The sequence below is a fragment of the Nomascus leucogenys genome, chromosome 10 (genome assembly GCF_006542625.1).
Source record: "Nomascus leucogenys isolate Asia chromosome 10, Asia_NLE_v1, whole genome shotgun sequence".
Classification (NCBI taxonomy): domain Eukaryota; kingdom Metazoa; phylum Chordata; class Mammalia; order Primates; family Hylobatidae; genus Nomascus; species Nomascus leucogenys.
Window position 1 is genome coordinate 72306000 of NC_044390.1, and position 24449 is coordinate 72330448.

The following is a 24449-nucleotide window of genomic DNA, read 5'->3' on the forward strand; positions in this document are numbered from 1 at the left end:
TTTAAAAAAAATTGTAAGTAGACAGCTTTAAAATCTAAATATCACCCAGAAGATGAAGCTCTTTGTTATATTTAATTTTGATCAAGAATAGTGACTTTTCATATTGCTGCCCAAGTTGTTAACACATCTTCTTACATATTAAAACCATTATTACCTATTGAAAGTAGCTAATAGCCTATAAACAGCTTTTTTCCATGAATTTTGTTTCTTTTATACATTTATTAATTTTCTATCATAATTGTATTTTAACTATGATATAGCAAAAAATGTTCATATTCATCTGGTAAGAATCTTTTCATCTTAAGATAGTGTCAAACTGGAGGGAGAGTGTCTTATTTGGTAATACTATAGTTAACTTGGGGTGAGTTCTCACTATATTTTTTTAATTTGAAGGACAGTGTACTCAAACCATTGTAGACAGCAGTGAACCCACTGGTAAGCTTAGGAAAAAGTCTGGAGTTTTACTAGGCAGTTGTCAGAATTCACTTAGTGATGGAGAAAACAAAGTGGATTAAGAGCACTACAAAGAAGTATAGAATACTCTTCTTGTACTTGAGTTTGTAGTATAGTTCCAGAAAAAAGACAAGCATAAATGAGATTTCTTAAAAAGATTGAATTAATGATTGATAAAAAATTCACAAACAGGTGATTAATTGCTGAATAAGTTTCACAGTCAAAAAAATGAAACTTGGTTTTGTTTCCAGCGTAGGCTATATAGTACTTAGCACACTGTATATCGTAATTAGTTTTTTAAACACTTCTGCATTTACTCTTCTAGAGCTGTGCTATCCATGTATAGTCACATGTGGCTACTTAATTAAAGTTTCATAAAATTAAAATCATAAGGCAGGGCGAAAAAAATAAAAATACCTTTTTAAAAATTAAAAATTCAGCTTGTCAGTCACACTAGCCTCATTTCAAGTGCTCAGTGGCCGCTTGTGATTAGTGGCTTACTGTATGTACTGGATGGTGCAGATACACATTTCTGTCCCTGCCAACAGTGTTGCTCTAGACTGTGAACTCTAGATAGTAAACATTTGTTTAATCATAAGTACTTAATAATGCCTGGTATATTGTAAGCTTCAGTAAATGTTTGTTGAATAAAAGATATGATTAGATAAGGCATTTTGGAAGAGCTGAATTTTCAAGAGACATACTGTTTTGAGGATTTCACACTTAAGAACATGAAAAGAAATAGTATTTTCGAATGAATTAGGTAGGTGTGAGTAAGGACTGTCTTGCATGTGTTTTTAAGCGTACTTGTGCTTTGAAGTAAAGCAGGCCTACTTTGCTAACTCCAGCGTTCACTTAATATATGACTTTGGGTGAGATAATAAATCTCCCAAGCCTCAGTGTCCTTCTCTGTAAAATGTGCATAATATTTTATAATGAGATATACAAGGCACTGTTCTTGGGCTAAGTAGTGATTGAGGGAGTGCCCATATTTAAAGGACTTGGAAAGGAGAGCCATGAAGATACACTTGTATAGATTGTATCTTCACCAAGAGGGTACCCAAGGCAAATGTTTCAGATGAAAAGGACAGGAACCTAGATTCTATTCTATTTATAGTGATTCTATTTATAATTTTTAAAATGTCTGTTTTAGGAATTCTGAAGAGTTTCTTAGTAAAATTGTTTTTCTAACATCTTGTTACATCTTTTTAGACCCTCAACTTTGTAGAGCATTCCATTAGTTGCAAGGAAAAATTGAATAAAAAAAATAAAATTGGAGCTGCCTTTACCGATGATGGCTTTGCCATGGGTAAGCTTAATGGAATTGTTTTTCCATTAATTTTATATTGACCTTGTAATGGATTCTTAGAAACATTTGCTTGAGAGTAGATCTATATGTTCTTTATAGATTTTTCTTTTTTTTTTTTTTTTGAGACAGAGTCTTGCTCTGTCGCCCAGGCTGGAGTGCAGTGGCACGATCACTGCAAGCTCCGCCTCCCAGGTTCACACCATTCTCCTGCCTCAGCCTCCCGAGTAGCTGGGACTACAGGCACCTGCCACCACACCGGGCTGATTTTTTTTGCATTTTTAGTAGAGATGGGGTTTCACTGTGTTAGCCAGGATAGTCTCGATCTCCTGACCTCGTGATCCACCCGCCTCGGCCTCCCAAAGTGCTGGGATTACAGGTGTGAGCCACCATGCCCAGCCTATAGATTTGTTTTTCATGAGTGTTGTTTACTATGTTTTTAGCTGGAATACATGATTGACAATACTTGTTTTCTATAGTTTATAACGTATTTAATGCCTTCTTAGTATTGCTAATCACTTGTCTACTTTGGCCTAATATTTAGGCTTTGTTTTTGTTTTGGTTGTACAGTTTTAACGTCTTATATTTAGTTTCTCTGGTTTCCTTGTAGCTTCCTCAGTTGCCATCTTTTTAGCAGTCGAAGTGTTTTTTTCCTTTCTTTTTGAGGCAGGGTCTTGCTCTGTCAGCCAGGCTGGAGTGCAGTGGTGCAATCATGGTTCACTGCAGCCTCGACCTCCTGGACCCAAGTGATCCTCCCACCTCAGCCTCCTGAGTAGCTGGGACTACAGGCATGCATTGCCACATCTGGCTAATTTAAAAAAATTTTGTTTTTTTTAGAGACAGGAGTCTCACTATGTTGCCCGGGTTGGTCTTGAACTCCTGGGCTCAAGAGGTCCTCTAGCCTCAGCCTCCTAAAGTATTGGGATTATAGGTACAAGTCATGGAAATTTTTATTCTTTACCCTTACAGCTATATCGTTTCTTCAGGTGATTTATACGGCCATGTTAGTTATTTATTTTCTTCTTAATTGACTTGTCTTTAGTTATGCCTCTACATTGTTTTTAAAGGAGGAATTAAGCCATTTTGTTAAACCTGTCATTCGTTTATGCTGTAAAATGTAACTTGAAAGGGGACAAACTTAAAATGCTAGGAATTATTACTCAGAATGCTTAGTATTAGGAATTATTGGTGAAGGAGTAGAATACGACTTGTGTACTCACTGTAATTTAACCTTAGTTTTGCTGATGCCTGCAGGTGTGGCTTACATTTTAAAGCTTTTGGATCAGTACCGGGAGTTTGACTCACTTCACTGGTTCCAGTCTGTTAGAGAGAAATACCTGAAGGAGATAAGAGCAGTTGCTAAGCAACAGAATGTGCAGTCGGCCAGTCAAGATGAAAAACTCTTACAAACCATGAATCTCACCCAGAAGCGACTGGATGTCTATCTACAGGTAGAGGAGCCTGAGTCACATCTGTTTTGACTTACCATTTGATATCCATGACTTCTTAATGTCTGAAAAGCAGAAGCCATATAGAAACCCCCATTTTCACAAGTGAGATGAATAGTGGCAAAAAGATTATATTTTAAAATGAATGCTATTTGGAAGCCATTTGACTCAGATCTTAAAAATGGGCGGGTTACTTGTTTCAGTTTCTGTATTTATGATTTCCACTAGAGCTTTTAAAAATAATAAGAGGCATAAAAATGCATATATTTTTGGTATTTTGCCATAATAAGTATTTTTGGTTTTTATTTCAAATTTTTAAATTTACTTAGGAATTTGAATTGCTGTATTTCTCACTGAGCAGTGCAAGAATTTTCTTCAGAGCAGACAAGACTGCGGCTGAAGAAAACCAAGAAAAGAAAGAGAAGGAAGGTCAGTGAGTGGTTTAAATTTGGAAAGACCAATAAATGTCTTTAGTAATAGACAGTAATGCACCATTTTATCTGGTCAGACATCTAGCTTCTTTGTCCTTTTGGAAAATAACACAGACCTAGCAATACGTCTTTTAAAAAAAGTAAAGCCTATATAGATCTTGTGTGAAATTGAAAAAGAATTTATGTAGTTTATGCATTTCACACTTGGTAACCCTTTAAAACCTTGTTCAGGATCATCTGCTTTTAATTTAAATACACTTTTCACAAGTTTGGTTTTTCTTTCATGGCTCAAACAATTAGATTTGAAGGAACAAATTAGAGGAGGACAGCTAAATGTTGCTGAAGGCAGAGCTGCTGACGACTAGATGTTGACTGAATGAGATGGGACAGATGATTAAAGAACTATAAAATCATAGGGGCTATTTAGTTGTAGTAAATAGCATCCTGCCTTCTTTCATAGTCAGGCCCTGGAGACTCAGGCAATATAGCCATAATAACTGATAGTGATTTCAATGAACTTCAGTCATTAAGGAAAGGATTCTGTCCATTGTATTCTACGTAGGATGGTGGAAAGGAATCTATACTTTTTAAGGCGCAAGAGCATTGTTCAGTGTTTCATATTTAATGTCCCCATGATACATTTCTCTCAGATTTGAAATTTAGGAATAATCTTCTTCTCTGAGGAACAGATGTTTCCCTTTTTCTGTCATGGAAATTATATAGCGTACATTTCTCTTTGCTTGGAAGATCAAAACTAGATACAGCGACTAGTTGACCCTTATAATTTTCATGTTTACTAGTCTCCTTTTGGTCTTACTTGTGCTTCATGAAGTTTTCATAAATCAAGATATAAAGCTCTTCATAAAACAAGATGTTTTTGTTAATCTTATTTTATGTTAATTTAAAAAATATACCTTTTTTCTTTATATAGAGTAGAGGTACTCATTTGGGTAGACCACTTATGTGAACTACCTTATTTCTTGACATTGTTGCATAAATTAAATGTTACTAATATTACTTATTAATTAGGTGCATATCCAGGCATTTTTTGAATCTAGACTAAATAAACATGCTTGAAAAAATTGTTTCAGCTTATTAATCTGGAAGATATTCAATATTAAATGAAAATTTATACATACTACATTTGTGTTCTTTTTCAAGGATAAATTAGCAAAGCCATTTGGAAGAATTTGAATCAATATAATCTAAATTATGAAGAAACTCAGTTATTGCCTCAGTTCTGCTCATGTGTTTCATGATGCCAGAACCTTTTCCCCAGCCCAGGTGACTGGGAAAACTCTGCGGGGCGATTGGACATTTGCTTTCAGGCTAAAGCATTAAAACAAAACAAACAACCCTTCAGTCCCATGGCAGTGGGATTCCTTGCTTTGGCCTATTCCTCTTAAGGAACTCTCCAGGGTTGCAGTTGTTATATAATCACATCACTGTTCTAAGACTATTTTAGCTAAAGATTGCTCAGAGATATAGTCAGAGTTTCTGAATACATTAGTCAAATAGTCTTTGTCTGTTAATGAAATATGCACACATGACATTTTGCACAAAAAACCAGAAATTCATTCTGTCAAAAACAGTGAAAAGCTGCTTCATTTAAAATTATTTTAAGAAATAATATTATATTACATATAATTTATTATAATTAAGTTATAAATACAAATGGAAAGTTATTCATTCTGGACAGTTTTAATATGTGAGTTTGCAGCCATGTTCCTACCAGGAATGACAGTGTACTCTAATGGTTCTTTCTTGGCCCAGCTGGAGGAACTGGCGTGAGGGGAGTGGGCCTATCTTAGACCAGGAATATCAAGATTCCTCAGGCCAAAGGAGCCCATGTGGTTTGAAGCCCCACCCCCAATACAGTGCTGAGCTCCCTCAACTCCACCTTCATTAAAAACCAGTGGAAACAATTGCAGTGTTTAGCCTAGATTTTTAAAAATTTTAAAGTGTAAACAAGGTATAATTTGTGATGTGAGAGAAACATTTGATGGATGCAACTGTAATTTGAAGTTTGGCAATACAGCTCTTCTCAAATTTTTTTTACTTCTTAATTTATTATTTAAACATACATATCCATTATTATTTTCACTCCTGCTTTCAGAAGAAACTAAAACAAGCAACGGAGACCTGTCCGACAGCACTGTGTCTGCTGATCCTGTTGTGAAATGATACTGATGGTATTCACTGCACATACGACGAAATCGTCAGAATTGTTAAAACTTTTGTGAAATCATACTGATGGTATTCACTGCACATACGACGAAATCATCAGAATTGTTAAAACTTTTGCCAGTGGAATGGATAAACTGTTGATGAATTGTTTCCTGGGTCACATCTCTGGAGAATAGATGTTACAATTCTTAAAGGCAGTGCTTTAAAGTGAAGTTCATTCTGTTTCCAAAGGCTCTACTTTCAAAGGTTAAGAATGAGATTTTAAAATTGGATTTTTGCCTGGACTCGAGGGTAGAAGATGTTTCTATTTGAAGTGAAGTTATAAAAGGGCAAATCCAGGTTCATAAACTATCACCTCGGATTTCTTGTAATCTACATGTTTGTAATTTGTATTTGCATAGCTCTTTGATCTATAGTTATTTCAAGTCATGGGAAATTCAGTGCATATACTATATACAGCCAGTAAATACATGCTTAACAAAAGGAATAAGCCTGAAGTTCATAAAGCATACATATCAATATTCTTATAAAAGGAATATATGAAGATGGCTTTGATACTAGAGGTGAGGCACAGGTGTTTTATGTACTCTTCATGTACAGTATAACTGATGATCATTCTTTTATTGTTAATTTCATGTGACTCACAAGAGCTGCTGCTGTCTTTGATGAGACATTTTATAACTAGTTTACATTGCTTTGAGAACATTTAACCTCCAACAGCTGCTTTAAATTTAAGATTTACTTAATACTCAGAAAATTCAGATAAAGCCATAGAGTCCTGTTTGAAGCTTCACTTCTATTTTGGTTGAAGGCATGATGTATGATGTCAGAAAAAAAATTGAATGAATTATTTCTACATCCAAACTCAGGTTTCTTCTACATTAGATTGAATTGAAATTTTGGTGATGGTTTGGGTAGACTTTTTTTTTTTATATCAAATATAATTTAAGACATCAGATTAAATAATAATTACACTGTTCAGGCTTTTAAAAAAATACCACTGTGAGAATAAAGCACTAGTAAGATATATCACTTACTGATTTTAAAAGTACAGAAAGATTTTGAGTAAATTTTGTGCCCAGCAAGCTGTTAGTTTTATTTTTGTAAAGGTATGTAAGTTATTAAATGGTTAATCATGGTCTTTTAAAAATAAAATAAAGTGATACCTTTACAATGAAGACAAAAGTTTAAAACTTTCTAATACAAACACTATTTTGGGAAATGCTTGATTTTTTTCTATTGCATTTGTCTGCTAAACATTTCTTTGGATAAATCCTGCAAATACTTCTAACATTATTCTTTTATTCCAGCTTTTAGAATGGGTGTACAATGCTCTGTTTGTACTTACTGGTTAGGGTCAGGGTAACTTGCCAGCCCAAGATAAATACTTTAATTGTTAAAAGTCAGAAGAGACAGAATCTATAGGAAATGTTTTTTGTTTATCATGTAAACATGGCTTACAGAATTATGAACAGTGGATAAAGGCATTTAATATTTGTAATTCATAATAACTGTAGAAATGGCCCTAAAGCATGCTGCATAATTAATAATTTATATTTTCATTATTATAAGTGTTTATATTAATGATCCTGCATTTGATTATATCAGATTCGTCATTTCATAGCAACAGTATTGTTTTCTCTGTTTTTCTTCTCTGACTTCTCTGAAATCATCTCCTATTGAGGGATAGAAATTGTTATTAGAAGAGAATCACATCTTCTCTGTTCATTGTCCCTACACGTGTAAATTAATTATTTTATCAATACTAGATAGAGTTCACATGCTGACTCCCTGGATACCTACAGTTGAGAAGAAAATGACAGACAATTATTTTTCCTTTAGGTCAAAATAATGTCACTGCTATCTGGATAAATTATAAGTTCATATATTTGAAATAAGATCCTGGAAACAAGAGTTTAAATGGTGTCAAACAGCAGAGCAACAGGGCTTCAGTATATTCACACCTAATATAATAGGTTCATATGTACATTTGGATGATGATTTTTCTTGATAACATATTAACATTGATTTTATTTTTTCAGACATACTGTAATTTAAAAATTAATGTGAGCATTTGTTTTAAGTTCACAGAAAACTTAATAATTCAAATTCTCAGGAATTAAGGACTCACCATAACATTGTCAGTTCTAATGAAATTTTGTAAAAGATAGCAAGTTTGTTACCTCACTTGAGTGGGGTTTTCCTCTTCCCCCAATTCTAAGAGAATATAATGTGTATACTAAAACATTAATAAACATAATTTCGAAAATTTCCTTCCCCTGGATGTTTATGTTCAAAATTGAATGTCATAAACCAGTAGTTCTTAATATTAACCTTTTTGGGGTCCCCCTTAATTGAATGAAATGAAATCTATGGAATCATTTTTTAAAAAAATGCATGCACATAGGTAAAAATTTGAAGTTTAAAATTGGCTCCTGTCAGTGTATTCCAGGTGAAAGGTGTTTTCTTTCCTTTATACATTCTTGATCTTTCCAGAGCTTTTTTCCAATAAAAAGAACCAATATGAAGTTACTTTAAATCCTAATCCTGGAAAGGGATTATCAGTATGCAGTGTTTAATGTTAGTAATAACTGTAGTGCTATTTGCAAACCTGAGTTGAACTAAAACAATACAGTAGTCTCCTCTTATCCGTGTTTTACTTTCCAGTTTCAGTTAACTGTGGTCAGCTGTGGTCTGAAAATATTAAATGGAAAATTCCAGAAACAGTAAGTTTCAACTTGTGTGTTATTCTGGGTAGCATGATGAAATCTCGTGCTGTCATGCTCCATCCCACCTGGGACGTAAGTCACCCCTTTGCCCAGCATCTTCATGCTGTATGTGCTACCTGCCCATGAATCACTTGGTAGCTAGGTTGTCAAATCAATAGTGTTTGTCTTCAAGTAAGCCTTATTTTACTTAATAATGGCCCCAAAGTGCAAGAGTAGTGACGCTGGCAATTCAGATATGCTATAAGAGAAGCCTTACAGTGCATCCTTTAAGTGAAAACATGAAAGTTCTCAATAAGGAAAGAAAAGAAATCATGTGGGGTTGCTAAGATCTGTGGTAAGAATGAATCTTCTCTCCGTGGCACTGGTGACAGTATTTGTTACAGTTGTTCTGTTTCATCATTAGTTACTGTTAATCTCTTACTGTGCCTAACTTATAAATTAAACTTTATCATAGGCAGGTATATATAGGAAAAAACACAGTATATGTATGGTTAGATACTATCTGCAGTTTCAGGCATGCACTGGGCGTTTTGGTGTATCCCTCTCAGATAAGCAGGCACTACAGTAATAACAGAGCCTTCAAAATACTACACTGGAGACGAGATACAATCCTGTTAAATACTACACTGCAGAAATATTATTGGTAAAGTTAAGTCTGGTTGCTGTTCCTTTTTTCTTCTGAGGCAGTAAATTTGTAAAATTGTGGGAAAGATGAGAAAATACTGGATGCTTCATGTTACTGTTTTATGCTGAGTCTGCTAAATGTAAAAGGTAGGCTTTAATTGATTTTAATAATTGTAACAGGATTTTCTTTCCAGCTTCACATTGCAGACGTTTCAGAAGACGGTATTCCTTTTTTAAGGGAAGTTTTAATGTCACATATTTTTTTTTTTTTAACAATACTTTAATAGGCTGTCAAAGATGTGAAGTTTAAAAAGGGAATCCAGAATAAGTGGAAATCTTTAGAGATTAAGCAAAGGCAGTGAACTCAAGAGATGGTTATGGCAAAGGTAGAGTTCAGTTTATAACACAGGTCAGCATATATATAATGCATAAGAAAAGTTGGGCAAGTAAGTATTTTCTTTTCAGTAGTTTGGCTTCTCTTTACCACCCAGTTTACCTGATACCTCCATTTCCCATTAGTGGAGATATACTCAGGAATGTAGATCAAATTTATTCAGTCGATGCAGATCTGATACCATAATTCTTGGATCATCTCTAAGGACTATAAATACATGCTGTAGGTAAGAGCTACATGTAGTCAAGCATTCTTTAATAATGCCCTCATTTGATGGGGGAAGGAGTTAACTTTTATACCTAGAAGCACTTGTCTTTATGAAATTAGTATTAAAGTATTTACTCTTTTCAGAATCTGTACAAAAGGTAGCAAAGTATTAAGGATATTATGCTTTAGGTTGATACTGCTACTGAATAAATCATCAAAGCTTAATGTATTGAGAAATACTTGGAGATTGCTTTGTATCTGGTTCTCTCTTGAGGTCATCTGTATATAGCACAGAGTGGTTAGAAGCATAGACTGGAGCCAGAACAATTTGAATCCCGATTTCCTGCTTAGGAACAGATTCCTTAATATCTCTGTGCTTCATTTCCTTGTGCAAAAGGTGGGATGGTAATGACTATGTAGCTCATAGGTTGGTGGTTTGAGGATTTAATTTGCGTAAGGCACTTTATATATTAGGAAACAGTAACTAAATATTAGCTGCTATTGTATATAACTACTGGAAACATTAGCTATTACTGTATTATGTGTACTCATAGGTAGAAATAAACTTGGCATATAAGCATTAGGTGTTACTATTCTTTTAGGTGGAACGATTGAAACTAAAGTCTGTATTTGACTTTAAGTGGGTCTCTAAAAAACGATTCCTTGTTAAGTGGCTCAGGTAGATGTAGACAAGGTAAGAAAGGCCCTGTTCTTCCCTAAAGGTAGTCTGATGGGTACGTGAGGCTAAACCAGCCTGGGAAGTGGGAATTGTTAAGAATAGCTGGCTTCTAAAAAGGTCCCATTTCCTCTCTTCCCACCTTTCATTTACATGGCACTTGTTAATCTTTCAGAGCACTTTAATGTGTATTAATACACATTTCAGTAAGTGGAGAACAGGGGTAAATGACCCACCAGTTCTAAGTTTTAAAATTATTTAAAAATACTCAATGCATGCAAGGTATACAATATGTATTATACTATTTAAAGAATGAAAATGAAGCACTTGGAAAGAAGCTACCGTATCAGTTAAGAACACTTTAGAAGCTCCAGCAGTTTCTGCCCAAGAAAACCACATGGGGGTTTGGTGTTAACCATTCTCTTGCTCTTCCCTTGTTTTACAGCTGATGGTATTTTCCTAAATATTGATAATCTGGTTATGTTTCAGTTTTTAAACTAAATATAAATGGGATATTATATGCTTTTGTAACTTTTTCATTTTAAAAATTCATCCACATTGATGCATATAGCTGTAGTTTAGCATTTCGTTACATGAATACAGCTATCTTCTGTCGATGACATCTGGGTGGTTTTCACTTTTGGGATATTGTAAACAATGATGCTGTAATCATTATTGAACATGTGCCTGGGTCCATGTGTTTAGAGTTTCTCTAGGCTGTGCACCTGCAGGTAAAACTGCTAGGTAGTAGGGCAGGTGCCCTTTCAGTGTACTGGACAGAATGCCAAACTGTTGTTTCATCCCAGCAGCGGAGGAGATTCCCCTTTGCTCCATTTCTACAAACAGCTGCATTTTTGGAGTCTGGTGAATATAAAATGTTTCTGTGGTTTTAATTTGCATTATCCTGATTACTATAAGGAGTCTGTTTCTGTTTATGAGCACTTTGTCTTTTTTAATGTATGAAATGCCTTCATGACTTTTTTTTTTCAATTTATCTTTCTACCTGTAGGAGTATTTTATATATTCTGGATGCTAATTTTTTGTTGGTCGTGTGTGCTTGCTAGTATCTTTGGTTTAGTTGTGTGTTTTCATTCTCTGTGGTGGTTTTTGATGAAGTTAGTTTTAATGGACAGAATTTCAGTCTTTTTATGTTTCCCTAATGATGTGCATGCTTTGTGTCTTATTTAAGCCATGCAGTCTTTTAAAATGTTGAATAAAGTAACTTTTGTAATCCAAAATTAGGTTAACATCATAGGATCCATTTGAAATGTATAAAGAAATTTATAGTGTTTCAGTTTTCAAACTAATAATTGTTTAGGACTTGAGATTCTACCCCTCTCCCAAAAAAGTCTAAGCAAGAAAAAAAAAGTTCAGGGGACTGTGGTTCTTGCAGTCTGCCAGAGAACCAGTTGATCTAAAGCAGTTATGTCATACAAATTTGTAAGGCATTAGTGAACAATGAATTAATTGTATGATGCATAATCTCATACTGGCTTAGACTGGCTCACTATGTCTGTTATGGTGTATACATTTCAAATGGATCCTATGGTATTAACCTAATTTTGGATTACAAAAGTTGTTTTATTAATCCACCATTTTAAAAGCAACACCTTTAAAACTTTTAGCAATGGGATCACATATTCTACTCATGTTGACTGGAAGTATTTTTTGATACTATATCCCCTCTTCTGTGATTTCATTATGCCCTAGTTTTTGGGAAATTAAATGTTAAATCTATAGAGCTGACTTTAGTTTTCTTCCAGGGATGTTCTAGAAAATAACCACAACAAACAAAAGAAAGAAACAGAATAATTTTTATTGCTAGGTTAATTTATTACAAAGATAATAATAGTCTGTTGAACTTAGTTACAGTTAAACACACTGTACCGATTCAAAATCATTATACTAGTTTCATAGGGAGGAGGGATGGGGGAGTGGGCTGGGGTTCCAGGAATTGGAAGTATCAGGGTGGAAATAGGAACTTTATACCAAGCCCCATGACCAGCTGTGCTTCAAGTGAGTATTAAAATTAATTGGTCCCTTCCCTGAAGAGGGTCTGGCTCAGAAGAAACATGAACTAGTAGAGCTGCACCCTGTTCACAGTGATCCACTACTAAAAATACTCATACCTAGAGGACCTTAAACTTCTGAATGCTGGTTCAGTAAGGCTCCACTGTAAAATCAAACATATTTTGTGGTATTCATTTTTTTATTGCTTGATGTCTGGAAGTTACCGAAACTAGACCTGCATCACGCATCTCTACTAGTGCTTGGGCCTCAAAGCAGTGCTCATCACCTAACTGCACAAAGAAATGCTATTAGGTCCAATTATGAGATAAGCTGAATTATAAATACACAATTTTCAGAACGACAGGCACTTAAAGCTCATTAAAATACAAAAATAGATTATATTAATAGGAAATATTTAGTGTTCATCAAATTGTAAATTAGGCTTTTGCCATTTTTTAAAAAGGATACTAGAAACTGAAAAGATGATATTCATATGAACAATGCATTTTTCAAACTTTTGTTCTGAGCGCTGAACAATCTAAGAAATCTTAGCGCAATCTAAGTAAAAAGACTTACCACAAAGCACCTAAAATAACATTGTAGATGGGTGGGAATGCTGTCAACCATTTCTTAGTTTCCCTCCCAAGTCTCAGTATCAAGGCATCAAGATTACATTCCACAAACGATTGTCAGTCTTCGGAAATCAGGTCAGTGTGCCTGTATGTCAGAGAAGTTAAAACCCTTAGGAGGTAGCTCTCCTTCCTGTTTGCTCTTCCCCTACAGGCGCAAGTGAGTTATGCTTCAGATTCTGCGCCTCTATGTTCATTTGGATTTCCATCATTGTCATCTGGTTGATCGTTTAACAGTACATATTTTCCATCATTGGTTAGTGGTATGGACAGCATTAATTGAGCCAGTGCTTCTGGATCCTGAAGTTAGGAGAGTTTAAGAGGGAAAAAAGAAAAGGCTTAAGATGCATTTAAACCCCTTTGGCCTGGCTTTCAATGTTCTGTAATCTAGCCTTGTTTCTCCTGACTCGTGTGTGTGTGCCTTCAGCTGAGTCTCCTTGCTTCTCAAACTCAGGCATGTCACTTCTAGAATCTAGACTGTTTTCCTCTGAGCCAAAATATTGTTTACGTAGTCAATTCGTATCATCTTCCCAAAGATTCCATAGAGGAACTTCCTTCACAAAACTTTTGTCTTCTCTATCTTTAAACTCCTTTCTTTTCTCACATTTAATCTATACCAGAAGTTGGCAAACTGGTCATTTGGCTAACCACTTGATTTTTATTGGAAAACAGCTGCGCCCATTTATTTACATACTGTCCATGCTGCTGCTGCTTTTTTTTTTGTGGGGGGGAGCGGGGGCGGTTGGAGACAGAGTCTCGCTCTATCGCCCAGGCTGGAGTGCATCTCGGCTCACTGCAACCTTCGCCCCCCCAGTTGAAATGATTCTTGTGCCTCAGTCTCCCGAGTAGCTGGGACTACAGTTGTGCGCCACCACACCGGCTAATTTTCGTATTTTTAGAAGAGATGGGGTTTCACCATGTTGGCCAGGCTGGTCTTGAACTCCTGACCTCAGGTGATCCTCCTGTCTCTGCCTCCCAAAGTGCTGAGATTACAGGCATAAGCCACCACGCCTGGCCTGCTTTTGTCTTACAATAGCAGAGTTGAATTTGTTGCAAGGGAGATAGCCAAAAACATAAAGACCCTTTACAGAAAAAGTTTGCCAACTTTTGACCAATACCATTAAATACTAGCTTACAGTGCTTGCCATTATTTCATGTATGTGGCCTTAGTCCTTGGTCTTCCTGACCTCTCCAACAGATTGAACTGCACTAATATGGTAGCCACTGGCTACATGTTACTATGTAAATTTGAGTTAAATTTAAAAATCCAGTTCCTCAGTCACACTAGCCATATTCAATCTGCATATTAAATTGTGCAGATATAAATCATTTCCATTATTGCAGAAAGTTCTGCACATTGCTGAACTAGAAGCGCCCTGGGGGCAGGGACTATATCTGTCTTGTTCACTACTATAATTCCAGGGCTTTTCTTACACAAACTAGGCTCTCAAAAATTTGCTGAATGAACAAAAGATTAAAAGCTGCTGAAAGACAGGGAGGTCTCAGAGTCCTCATTTCTTAAAAGCTCGCAGGTGACGTCTGTCAAGGCTGTGGGGCATGTGATCATACTCTGAGGAGCAAGGCCTTAGAGCACATGGTGGGCACTTATCCATCATCTTAATCTGAAAGAAAGGAAATCCAGCCAACTAGTATGCAAGCAAGAAAACAGATAAGCAGGAGCTCCAGCAGTGATAAGAAGTCCTCACGTGTTAACAGTGAACATGGAACTAGCTGATCAAAAACGTCTGGTGGTTAGAATACTTAAAAGGAAATCCCAAACTTGGCCACACTTTCCAGTGAACATCACTTTTCTTTTTGAAAAGACTCTTAGTATGTATACACAGATGTGTTTTGAGTAGCTACTAAACCAGCATTAGAATGCATCTTACCTTCTGAACCTCAATAATTTCTTTTCCCAAATTAATAGCATAACATATCTGCAAAAGACAAGAAAAGTAGTGATTGACAAAGGTAGAGAAGGATAAAATTTTAGAACAGATGTGATTTGGGAGTACAGTGAGGTCACTGTGCTCACTGTTCCCACTTGGGAACACAGGACCTGGCTGCAGGAGACTCATCACATAGGGCCCAGGGCATTTGCGTCCAACTGTCCTGACCTCTGTTGCCAATTTATGCCATACAAAAAATATTCCAGGTAAGTGAAACTCAGGCAATTCCAGTGTTTAAAGTTCTTAGTAAGAATTTTTTTTCTCTCTTATTTAGCCACGATATGTTCATATACACAGTGGCAAACAGATGATTTACTGAAAGAAGGATTGGTTAATTGTGATAAATTCTAAGTCGCAGATACAGTCAAAGTTTTTCATACTAAACCAACAGCTTGTGTGTACTTTTCTAATATCTTCCTTGCTTTGCTCTCTGACACTAAATTATTCTCTATTGTAGCTTTTGTCTTAATTTGTTTTGAAGAACAAATTCGAGGGGAACTGCTTTCAACATTTCCTTATATCCCGACTAAATAATATGTCTTGCCATTAAAGTTCTTCCTCATTCACCCTATTCTGGTTGATAGGTATTTTCCACAGAGAAATTTAAATCGAGTTTTCTTTCAGTGGGGCCTTCTTAGGAGGTGTTATCTGAACTCCTGGATGGAGACATGCAGAATAATCAACTAAATATCCAAGGAGGTAATGCCAGAAAATTCTTTTAAAATGGACTTGTTTGGACTGAGATATTATGGGATCTTCACATGAAAAAGAGACCTTTTCGCCTTCTGAGTTGCTTTCAAAAATGTATGTACTCAGAGATGCTTCTCCAGTGGATTCAGGAACACGGATGACAAAACCAACCAGTCTCTTGTTTTCTTGATGAGCAGCAAATTGTGTGACACTGGTAAGTTCAAACTGGGGGAAAAAAAAAAGGCAACAGATCATACAACTACTAGAATTAAAAACTGACAAGATTACTCTCTGGAAAAGTCATGAGAAAAAGTATCCTATTAGTCCTTTTAGTGGCAGATCTTTATTAAGTGCGTTGGCTGTGTTTAAGGTAGATACAAAGGTGAATTAAGGAGTAATCACTAACATGAACCTGTATGAGGTACTTACATTGGCCCTTGATACTTGAGTCTGTGGATCTATCAACCTGAAATTTAAAAAGATACATTATGTCACAAATGTTGGATAAATTTAATATTCCTAGAAGAGTTTGTAGAAGTCCAGAATAAAATAAAACAAATTCCCCCAAATAGAGAGAGATAAAGCCTGTTAGAGGGTGAGGCGAGATAGCTCTGTGTGACCACGTGTCCTGCTTTCTGCCTTTATGGAACCTGTGTAGCTAAAGCTCAGGGTACCTATAATGGAAGATTATATAGCAAGTAGAAGATTTAATTTCACAGGATTCTGCAACTTACCCAAAAAGACAGCATTATAATTCTCAATAGATCTGCTATATAATATGGATGGATTATATTCTGTACAGCCTCCCTCTCAACAAACATCCATCGGCAACTTAATGTCCCTGAAGTGCAAGATCAACTTAGTCTAAATTTAACATTATTGAAAAAGATGGGGTAGCGGTGAGAAAATAGTGAAGGGATTTTGAGAAAACTCTATCTATTTGGGTAAAAGAGGAATAATGTTTAAGAAGGTATTCCAGAATATATTTCCTTGTTTTAATTATTTACTATTTATTTATTCTGAGAAGAGTCTTGCTGTCACACAGGCTGGAGTGCAGCGGCCCAATCTTGGCTCACTGCAACCTCCGCCTCCCGGGTTCAAGCGATTCTCCTGCCTCAGCCGCCTGAGTAGCTGGGATTACAGGTGTCAGCCAAAATGCCTGGCTAACTTTTGTATTTTTAGTAGAAATGGGGTTTCACCATGTTGGCCAGGCTGGTGTTGAACTCCTGACCTCAGGGGATCTGCCTGCCTCAGTCTCCCAAAGTGCTGGGATTACAGCCATGAACCACCGTGCCGGGCCCTCAGAATATATTTAACAGTATTTTAAGCATCATCTAATAATCAGGTTGACATATCCTAGAAAATAAACTTTATGAGAGAATTTATTGCTATCTTAGATAAGTAGGTACAAATTTCTACTGTATTGTACTTGTGTTGGAATAATTAACATGGTATTATATAAATTATTACTATACATTTTATAGGTGAAAACAAAAATATAGTTTGTGGAAAAAATGGTTATGATTCCATTTATATGTTAAATGTCCAGATCTATAGACATGGCAATTTTAGTGGTTAGTGGTTTCCTAGGGCTGGGTAGGTTGCCAGGGGATAATGGGTATTCTTTCTGAGGTGATGAAAATGTTCTAAAATTGACTGTGGTGATGGTTGTACAACTCTGAATATACTAGAAACCACTGAATTGTACATTTAAATTGTATGATATATGAATTATATCTCAGTAAAACTGTTAACACCCCCCGCCCCCAACAAAAGGCTACAGTTTGAAATACGTGCAGTTATACTTATTAAACCATAAGACTTATAATCAGAGAACTGCAGATTGAGTTCTACCCTGGCTCCTCACCTGATCTTGTGCAAGTCACCCGGACTTCTTACAACTGGTTCATCTGTAAAACTGTGGTAAGAACCCCCACTTCCAAGAGGTGGTTATGACAGTTAATGAGAAGTGTGTATGGGAATTTAAGTAGACAAAGCTTAAGAAATGTTACTTTTATGTCCCTATTAATGGGTAGGAATTTACAATTTCCCTCAAGTTGGAATAACTTTCATAGGTATTTTGTAAAATTCCCTTATAAGTGAAAACTTAACACATGCATATTTTGTGGGTCACTTTCAGAAGTTTGCTGTTTAAATCAGGTAACCTAGATTTCCCTTTTTTCATTGTTATACTTTAAGTTCTGAGATACATGTGCAGAACGTGCAGGTTTGTTACATAGGTATACATGTGCCATGGTGGTTTGCTGCACCCATCAACCCGTCATCTACATTAGGTATTTCTCCTAATGCTATCCCTCCCCTTGACACCCAGCCACCAACAGGCCCCAGTGTGTGATGTTCCCCTTCCTGTGCCTATATGTTCTCATTGTTCAGCTCCCATTTATGAGTGAGAACATGCGGTGTTTGGTTTTCTGTTCCTGTGTTAGTTTGCTGAGAATGATGGTTTCCAGCTTCATCCATATCCCCGCAAAGGACATGAAGTCATTCTTTTTTATGGCTGCATAGTATTCCATGGTGTATATGTGCCACATTTTCTTTATCCAGTCTATCATTGATGGGCATTTGGGTTGGTTCCAAGTCTTAGCTATTGTGAATAGTGGTACAATAAACATAGTGTGCATGTGTCTTTATAGAAAATGATTTATAGTCCTTTGGGTATATACCCAGTAATGGGATTGCTGGGTCAAATGGTTATTTCTGGTTCTAGATCCTTGAGGAATTGCCACACTGTCTTCCACAATGGTTGAACTAATTTACATTCCCAACAGTATAAAAGCGTTCCTATTTCTCCACATCCTCTCCAGCATCTGTTGTTTCCTGACTTTTTAATGATTGCCATTCTAACTGGTGTGAGATGGTATCTCATTGTGGTTTTGATTTGCATTTCTCTAACGACCAGTGATGATGAGCTTTTTTTCACATTTGTTGGCCGCATAAATGTCTTCTTTTGAAAAGCGTCTGTTCATATCCTTCACCCACTTTTTGATGGGGTTTTTTATTCTTGTAAATGTGTTTAAAGTTCTTTGTAGATTCTGGATATTAGCCCTCTGTCAGATGGATAGATTGCAAAAATTTTCTCCCATTCTGTAGGTTGCCTGTTCACTCTGATGGTAGTTTCTTTTGCTGTGCAGAAGCTCTTTAGTTTAATTAGACCCCATTTATCAGTTTTGGCTTTTGCTGCCATTGCTTCTGGTGTTTTAGTCATGAACTCTTTGCCCATGCCTATGTCCTGAATGGTATTGCCTAGGTTTTCTTCTAGGGTTTTTATGGTTTTAGGTCTTACATTTAAATCTTTAATCCATCTTGACTTAGTTTTTGTATAAGGTGTTAAGGAAGGGGTCCAGTTTCAGTTTTCTGCATATGGCTAGCCCGTTTTCCCAACATCATTTATTAAATAGGGAGTCCTTTCTTCATTTCTTGTTTTTGTCAGGTTTGTCAAAGATCAGATGGTTGTAGATGTGTGGTGTTATTTCTGAGGCCTCTGTTCTGTTCCATTGGTCTATATTATCTGTTTTGGTACCAGTACCATGCTGTTTTGGTTACTGTAGCCTTGTAGTACAGTTTGAAGTCAGGTAGCATGATGCCTCCAGCTTTGTTCTTTTTGCTTAGGATTATCTTGGCTATGTGGGCTCTTTTTTGGTTCCACATGAAATTTAAAGTAGTTTTTTCTAACTCTGTTAAGAAAGTCAATGGTAGCTTGATGGAATAGCACTACTACTTTGGGCAGTATGGCCATTTTCACGACATTGATTCTTCCTATCCATGAGCATGGCATGTTTTTCCATTTGTTTGTGTCCTCTCATTTCCTTGAGCAGTGGTTTGTAGTTCTCCCTGAAGAGGTCCTTCACATCCTTTGTAAATTGTATTCCTAGGTATTTTATTCTCTTAGTAGCAGTTGTGAATGGGAGTTTACTCATGATTTGGCTGTTTGTGTATTATTGGTCTATAGGAATGCTTGTGATTTTTGCACATTAATTTTGTATCCTGAGAGTTTGCTGAAGTTGCTTATCAATCAGCTTAAGGAGTTTTTGGGCTGAGACAATGGGGTTTTCTAAATATACAATCATGTCACATCTTTAAACAGAGATAATCTGACTTCCTCTCTTCCTATTTGAATACCCTTATTGCTTTCTCTTGCCTGACTGCCCTGGCCAGAACTTCCAATATTATGTTGAATAGGAGTGGTGAGAGAGGGCATCCTTGTCTTGTGCTGATTTTCAAAGGGAATGCTTCCAGTTTTTGCCCATTCAGTGTATTGGCTGTGGGTTTGTCATAAATAGCTCTTATTATTTTGAGATATGTTCCATCAATACCTAGTTTATTGTTTTTAGCATGAAGGGGTGTTGAATTTTATCGAAGGCCTTTTCTGCATCTATTGAGATAATCATGTGGTTTTTGTCATTGGTTCTGTTTATGTGATGGATTACATTTATTGATTTGTGTATGTTGAACCAGCCTTGCCTCACAGGGATGAAGCCGACTTGATCATGGTGGATAAGCTTTTTAATATGCTGCTGGATTCAGTTTGCCAGTATTTTATTGAGGATTTTTGCATTGATGTTCATCAGGGATATTGCCCTGAAATTTTCTTTTTTTTGTTGTGTTTCTGCCAGGTTTTGCTATCAGGATGACTGACGCTGGCTTCATAAAATGAGTTAGGGAGGAGTCCCTCTTTTTCTATTGTTTGGAATAGTTTTAGAAGGAATGGTACCAGCTCCTCTTTGTAACTCTGGTAGAATTTGGCTGTGAATCCATCTGGTCCTGGGCTTTTTTTGGTTGGTAAGCTATTAATTATTGCCTCAATTTCAGAACTTGTTATTGGTCTATTCAGGGATTCGACTTCTTCCTGGTTTAATCTTGGGAGGGTGTATGTGTCCAGGAATTTATCCATTTCTTCTAGATTTTCTAGTTTATTTGCGTAGAGGTGTTTATAGTATTCTCTGTTGGTAGTCTGTATTTCTCTGGGATCAGTGGTGATAGCCGCTTTATCATTTTTTATGGTGTCTATTTGATTCTTCTCTCTTCTTTATTAGTCTGGCTAGTGGTCTATCAATTTTGTTAATCTTTTAAAAAAACCAGCTCCTGGATTCATTGATTTTTGAAGGGTTTTTTGTGTCTCTATCTCCTTCAGTTCTGCTCTGATCTTAGTTATTTCTTGTCTTCTGCTAGCTTTTGAATTTGTTTGCTCTTGCCTCTCTAGTTTTTTTGAGATGGAGTTTTGCTCTTGTTGCCCAGGCTGGAGTGCAATGGCATGATCTCGGCTCACTGCAACCTCCACCTCCCTGGGTTCAAGTGATTCTCCTGCTCCAGCCTCTCCAGTAGCTGGGATTACAGGCGCCTGCCACCACACCTAGCAATTTTTTTGTATTTTTAGTAGAGACAGGGTTTCATCATGTTGGCCAGGCTGGTCTCGAACTCCTGACCTCAGGTGATCCACCTGCCTCGGCCTCCCAAAGTGGTGGGATTACAGGCATGAGCCACCATGCTCAACCTTCTAGTTCTTTTCATTATGATGTTAGGGTGTCGATTTTAGATCTTTCCCACTTTCTCCTGTGCACATTTAGTGCTATAAATTTACTTCTAAACACTGCTTTAGCTGTGTTCCAGAGATTGTGCTATGTTGTGTCCTTGTTCTCATTGGTTTCAAGTAATTTATTTATTTTTGCCTTAATTTCATTATTTACCCAGCAGTCATTCAGGAACAGGTTGTTCAGTTTCCATGTAGTTATGCAGTTTTGAATGGCTTTCTTAATCCAGAGTTCTAATTTGATTGCACTGTGGTCTGAGAGACAGTTTGTTGTGATTTCTGTTCTTTTGCATTTGCTGAAGAGTATTTTACTTCCAATTATGTGGTCAATTTTAGAATAAGTGCGATGTGGTGCTGAGAAGAATGTATATTTTGTTGATTTGGGATGGAGTGTTCTGTAGATGTGTATTAGGTCCACTTGGTCCAGAGCTGAGTTTAAGTCCTGAATATCCTTGTTAATTTTCTGTCTTGTTGATCTAATATTGACAGTGGGGTGCTAAAGTCTCCCAATATTATTGTGTGGGAGTCTAAGTCTCTTTGTAGGTCTCTAAGAACTTGTTTTATGAATCTGGGTGCTTCTGTATTGGGTATATATATATTTAGGATAGTTAGCTCTTCTTGTTGCATTGATCCCTTTACCATTATGTAACGCCCTTCCTTGTCTTTTTTGATCTTTGTTGGTTTCAAGTGTGTTTTATCAGAGACTAGGATTGCAACTCCTGCTTTTTTTTTTTTTTTCTTTGCTTTCCATTTGCTTGGTAAATCTTCCTCCATCCCTTTATGTTGAGCCTATGTGTGTCTTTGCACGTGAGATGGGTCTCCTGAATACAGCACACTGATGGGTCTTGACTCTTTATCCAATGTGCCAGTCTGTGTCTTTTAATTGGGGCATTTAGCCTGTTTACATTTAAGGTTAATATTGTTATGTGTGAATGTGATCCTGTCATTATGATGGTAGCTGGTTATTTTGCCTATTAGTTGATGCAGTTTCTTCATAGTGCTGATGGTTTTTACATTTTGGTATGTTTTTGCAGTGGCTGGTACTGGTTTTTCCTTTCCATATTTAGTGTTTCCTTCAGGAGCTCTTGTAAAGCAGGTGTGGTGGTGACAACATCCTTCAGCATTTGCTTGTCTGTAAAGGATTTTATTTCTCCTTTGCTTATGAAGCTTAGTTTGCCTGGATATGAAATTCTGGGTTGAAAATTCTTTTCCTTAAGAATGTTAAATGTGTGCCCCCACTCTTTTCTGGGTTATAGCATTTCTGCAGAGAGCTCTGCTGTTAGTCTGATGGGTTTCCCTTTGTGGGTAATGTGACCTTTCTCTCTGGCTGCCCTTAACATATTTTCCTTCATTTCAACCTTGGTGAATCTGATGATTATGTGTCTTGGGGTTGCTCTTCTTGAGGAATATCTTTGTGGCGTTTTCCGTATTTCTTGAATTTGAATGTTGGCCTGTCTTGCTAGGTTGGGGAAGTTCTCCTGGATAATATCCTGAAGAGTGTTTTCTAACTTGGTTCCATTCTCCCTGTCACTTTCAGGTACACCAATCAAATGTAGGTTTGGTCTTTTCACATAGTCCCATATTTCTTAGAGACTTTATTCATTCATTTTCATTCTTTTTAATCTTGTCTTCACACTTTATTTCATTAAGTTAGTCTTCAATCTCTGGTATCCTTTCTTCCACTTGATTGATTCAACTATTGATACTTGTGTATGCTTCACGAAGTTCTCATGCTGTGTTTTTCATCTCCATCAGGTCATTTATGTTCTTCTCCAAACTGGTTATTCTAGTTAGCAGTTCCTATAACCTTTTATCCAGATTCTTAGCTTCCTTGCATTGGGTTAGAACATGCTCCTTTGGCTTGGAGGAGTTTTTATTACCCACCTTCTGAAGCTTCCTTCTGTAAATTCTTCAAACTCATTCTCCGTCCAGTTTTGTTCCCTTGCTGGCAATGAGCTGTAATCCTTTGGAGGAGGAGAGGCATTCTGGTTTTTGGAATTTTCAGCCTTTTTGCGCTGCATTTTCCTCATCTTTGTGGATTTATCTACCTTTGGTCTTTGATGCTGGTGACCTTTGGGTGGGGTTTTTGTGTAGTCATCCTTTTTGTTGATGTTGATGCTATAGCTTTCTGTTTGTTAGTTTTCCTTCAGGCCCCTCTTCTGCAGGTCTGCTGGAGTTTGCTGAAGGTACACTCTGGACTCTGTTTGCCTGGGTATCACCAGCGGAGGCTGCAGAACAGCAAAGATTGCTGCCTGCTCCTTCCTCTGGAAGCTTCGTCCCAGAAGGGCACCCACCAGATGCCAGCTGGAACTCTCCTGTATGAGGTATCTGTCAATCCCTGCTGGGAGGTGTCTCCCCATCAGGAGGCACAGGAGTCAGGGACTCACTTGAGGAGGCAGTCTGTCCCTTAGCAGAGCTCAAGCGTTGTGCTGGGAGATCTGCTGCTCTCTTCAGAGCTGGCAGGCAGGAACATTTAAGTCTGCTGAAGCTGTGCCCACAGCCACCCCTTCCCCCAGGTGCTCTGTCCCAGGGAGATGGGAGTTTGATCTATAAGCCCCTGACTGGGGCTGCTACCTTTCTTTCAGAGATGCCCTGTCCAGAGAGGAGGAATCTAGAGAGGCAGTCTGGCTACTGCAGCTTTATGGCGCTGTGGCAGGCTCAGGCCAGTCTGATCTTCCTGGTGGCTTTGTTTACACTCTAAGGGGAAAACCACCTACTCAAGCCTCAGTAATGGCAGATGCCCCTCCCGCCACCAAGCTCTAGCATCCCAGGTCAACTTCAGACTGCTGTGCTGCCAGTGAGAATTTCAAGCCAGTGGATCTCAGTGTGTTGGGCTCTGTGGGGATGGGATCCACTGAGCAAGACCACTTGGCTCCCTGGCTTCAGCCCCCTTTCCATGGGAGTGAACAGTTCGGACTTGCTGTGAACGTTCAGACGCCACTGGGGTGCGAAAAAAAACCTCCTGCAGCTAGCTTGGTGTCTGCCCAAATGGCCACCCAGTTTTGTCCTTGAAACTTAGGGCCCTGGTGGTGTAGGCACTTGTTGGAATCTCCTGGTCTGCGGGCTGCGAAGACAGTGGCAAAAGCCTAGTATCTGGGCTGGATAGGACTGTCCCTCACTCATGGCTTCCCTTGGCTAGGGGAGGGAGTTCCCTGACCCCTTGTGCTT

At 37.3% G+C, this 24449-nt stretch overlaps 2 protein-coding genes across 4 annotated transcripts in view; one reads left to right on the plus strand and one right to left on the minus strand.

The window, feature by feature from the left end:
* The window catches only part of WASHC4 (WASH complex subunit 4), a 60896-nt gene extending 52799 nt beyond the window's left edge, over positions 1–8097 (plus strand). Inside the window, exons 30-34 of one of the 3 annotated variants that reach the window (XM_030821292.1) lie at positions 1666–1762; positions 3014–3210; positions 3537–3636; positions 5755–5872; positions 5937–8097. In XM_030821292.1, coding sequence (XP_030677152.1) covers positions 1666–1762; positions 3014–3210; positions 3537–3636; positions 5755–5822 — 462 coding nt within the window. In that variant the 3' untranslated portion in view covers positions 5823–5872; positions 5937–8097. Of the gene's footprint in view, positions 1–1665; positions 1763–3013; positions 3211–3536; positions 3637–5754; positions 5873–5936 lie in introns of those variants that run through there. The other 2 variants (XM_030821293.1, XM_030821294.1) reach the window with 2 other exon arrangements.
* A 4155-nt stretch (positions 8098–12252) lies between these two features.
* APPL2 (adaptor protein, phosphotyrosine interacting with PH domain and leucine zipper 2) overlaps positions 12253–24449 on the minus strand; it is a 63426-nt gene continuing 51229 nt past the window's right edge. Inside the window, exons 18-21 of the mRNA XM_003269957.4 lie at positions 16163–16199; positions 15818–15958; positions 14984–15031; positions 12253–13394 (exon numbers count right to left, since the gene is read on the minus strand). Coding sequence (XP_003270005.1) covers positions 13260–13394; positions 14984–15031; positions 15818–15958; positions 16163–16199 — 361 coding nt within the window. The 3' untranslated portion in view covers positions 12253–13259. The remainder of the gene's footprint in view (positions 13395–14983; positions 15032–15817; positions 15959–16162; positions 16200–24449) is intronic.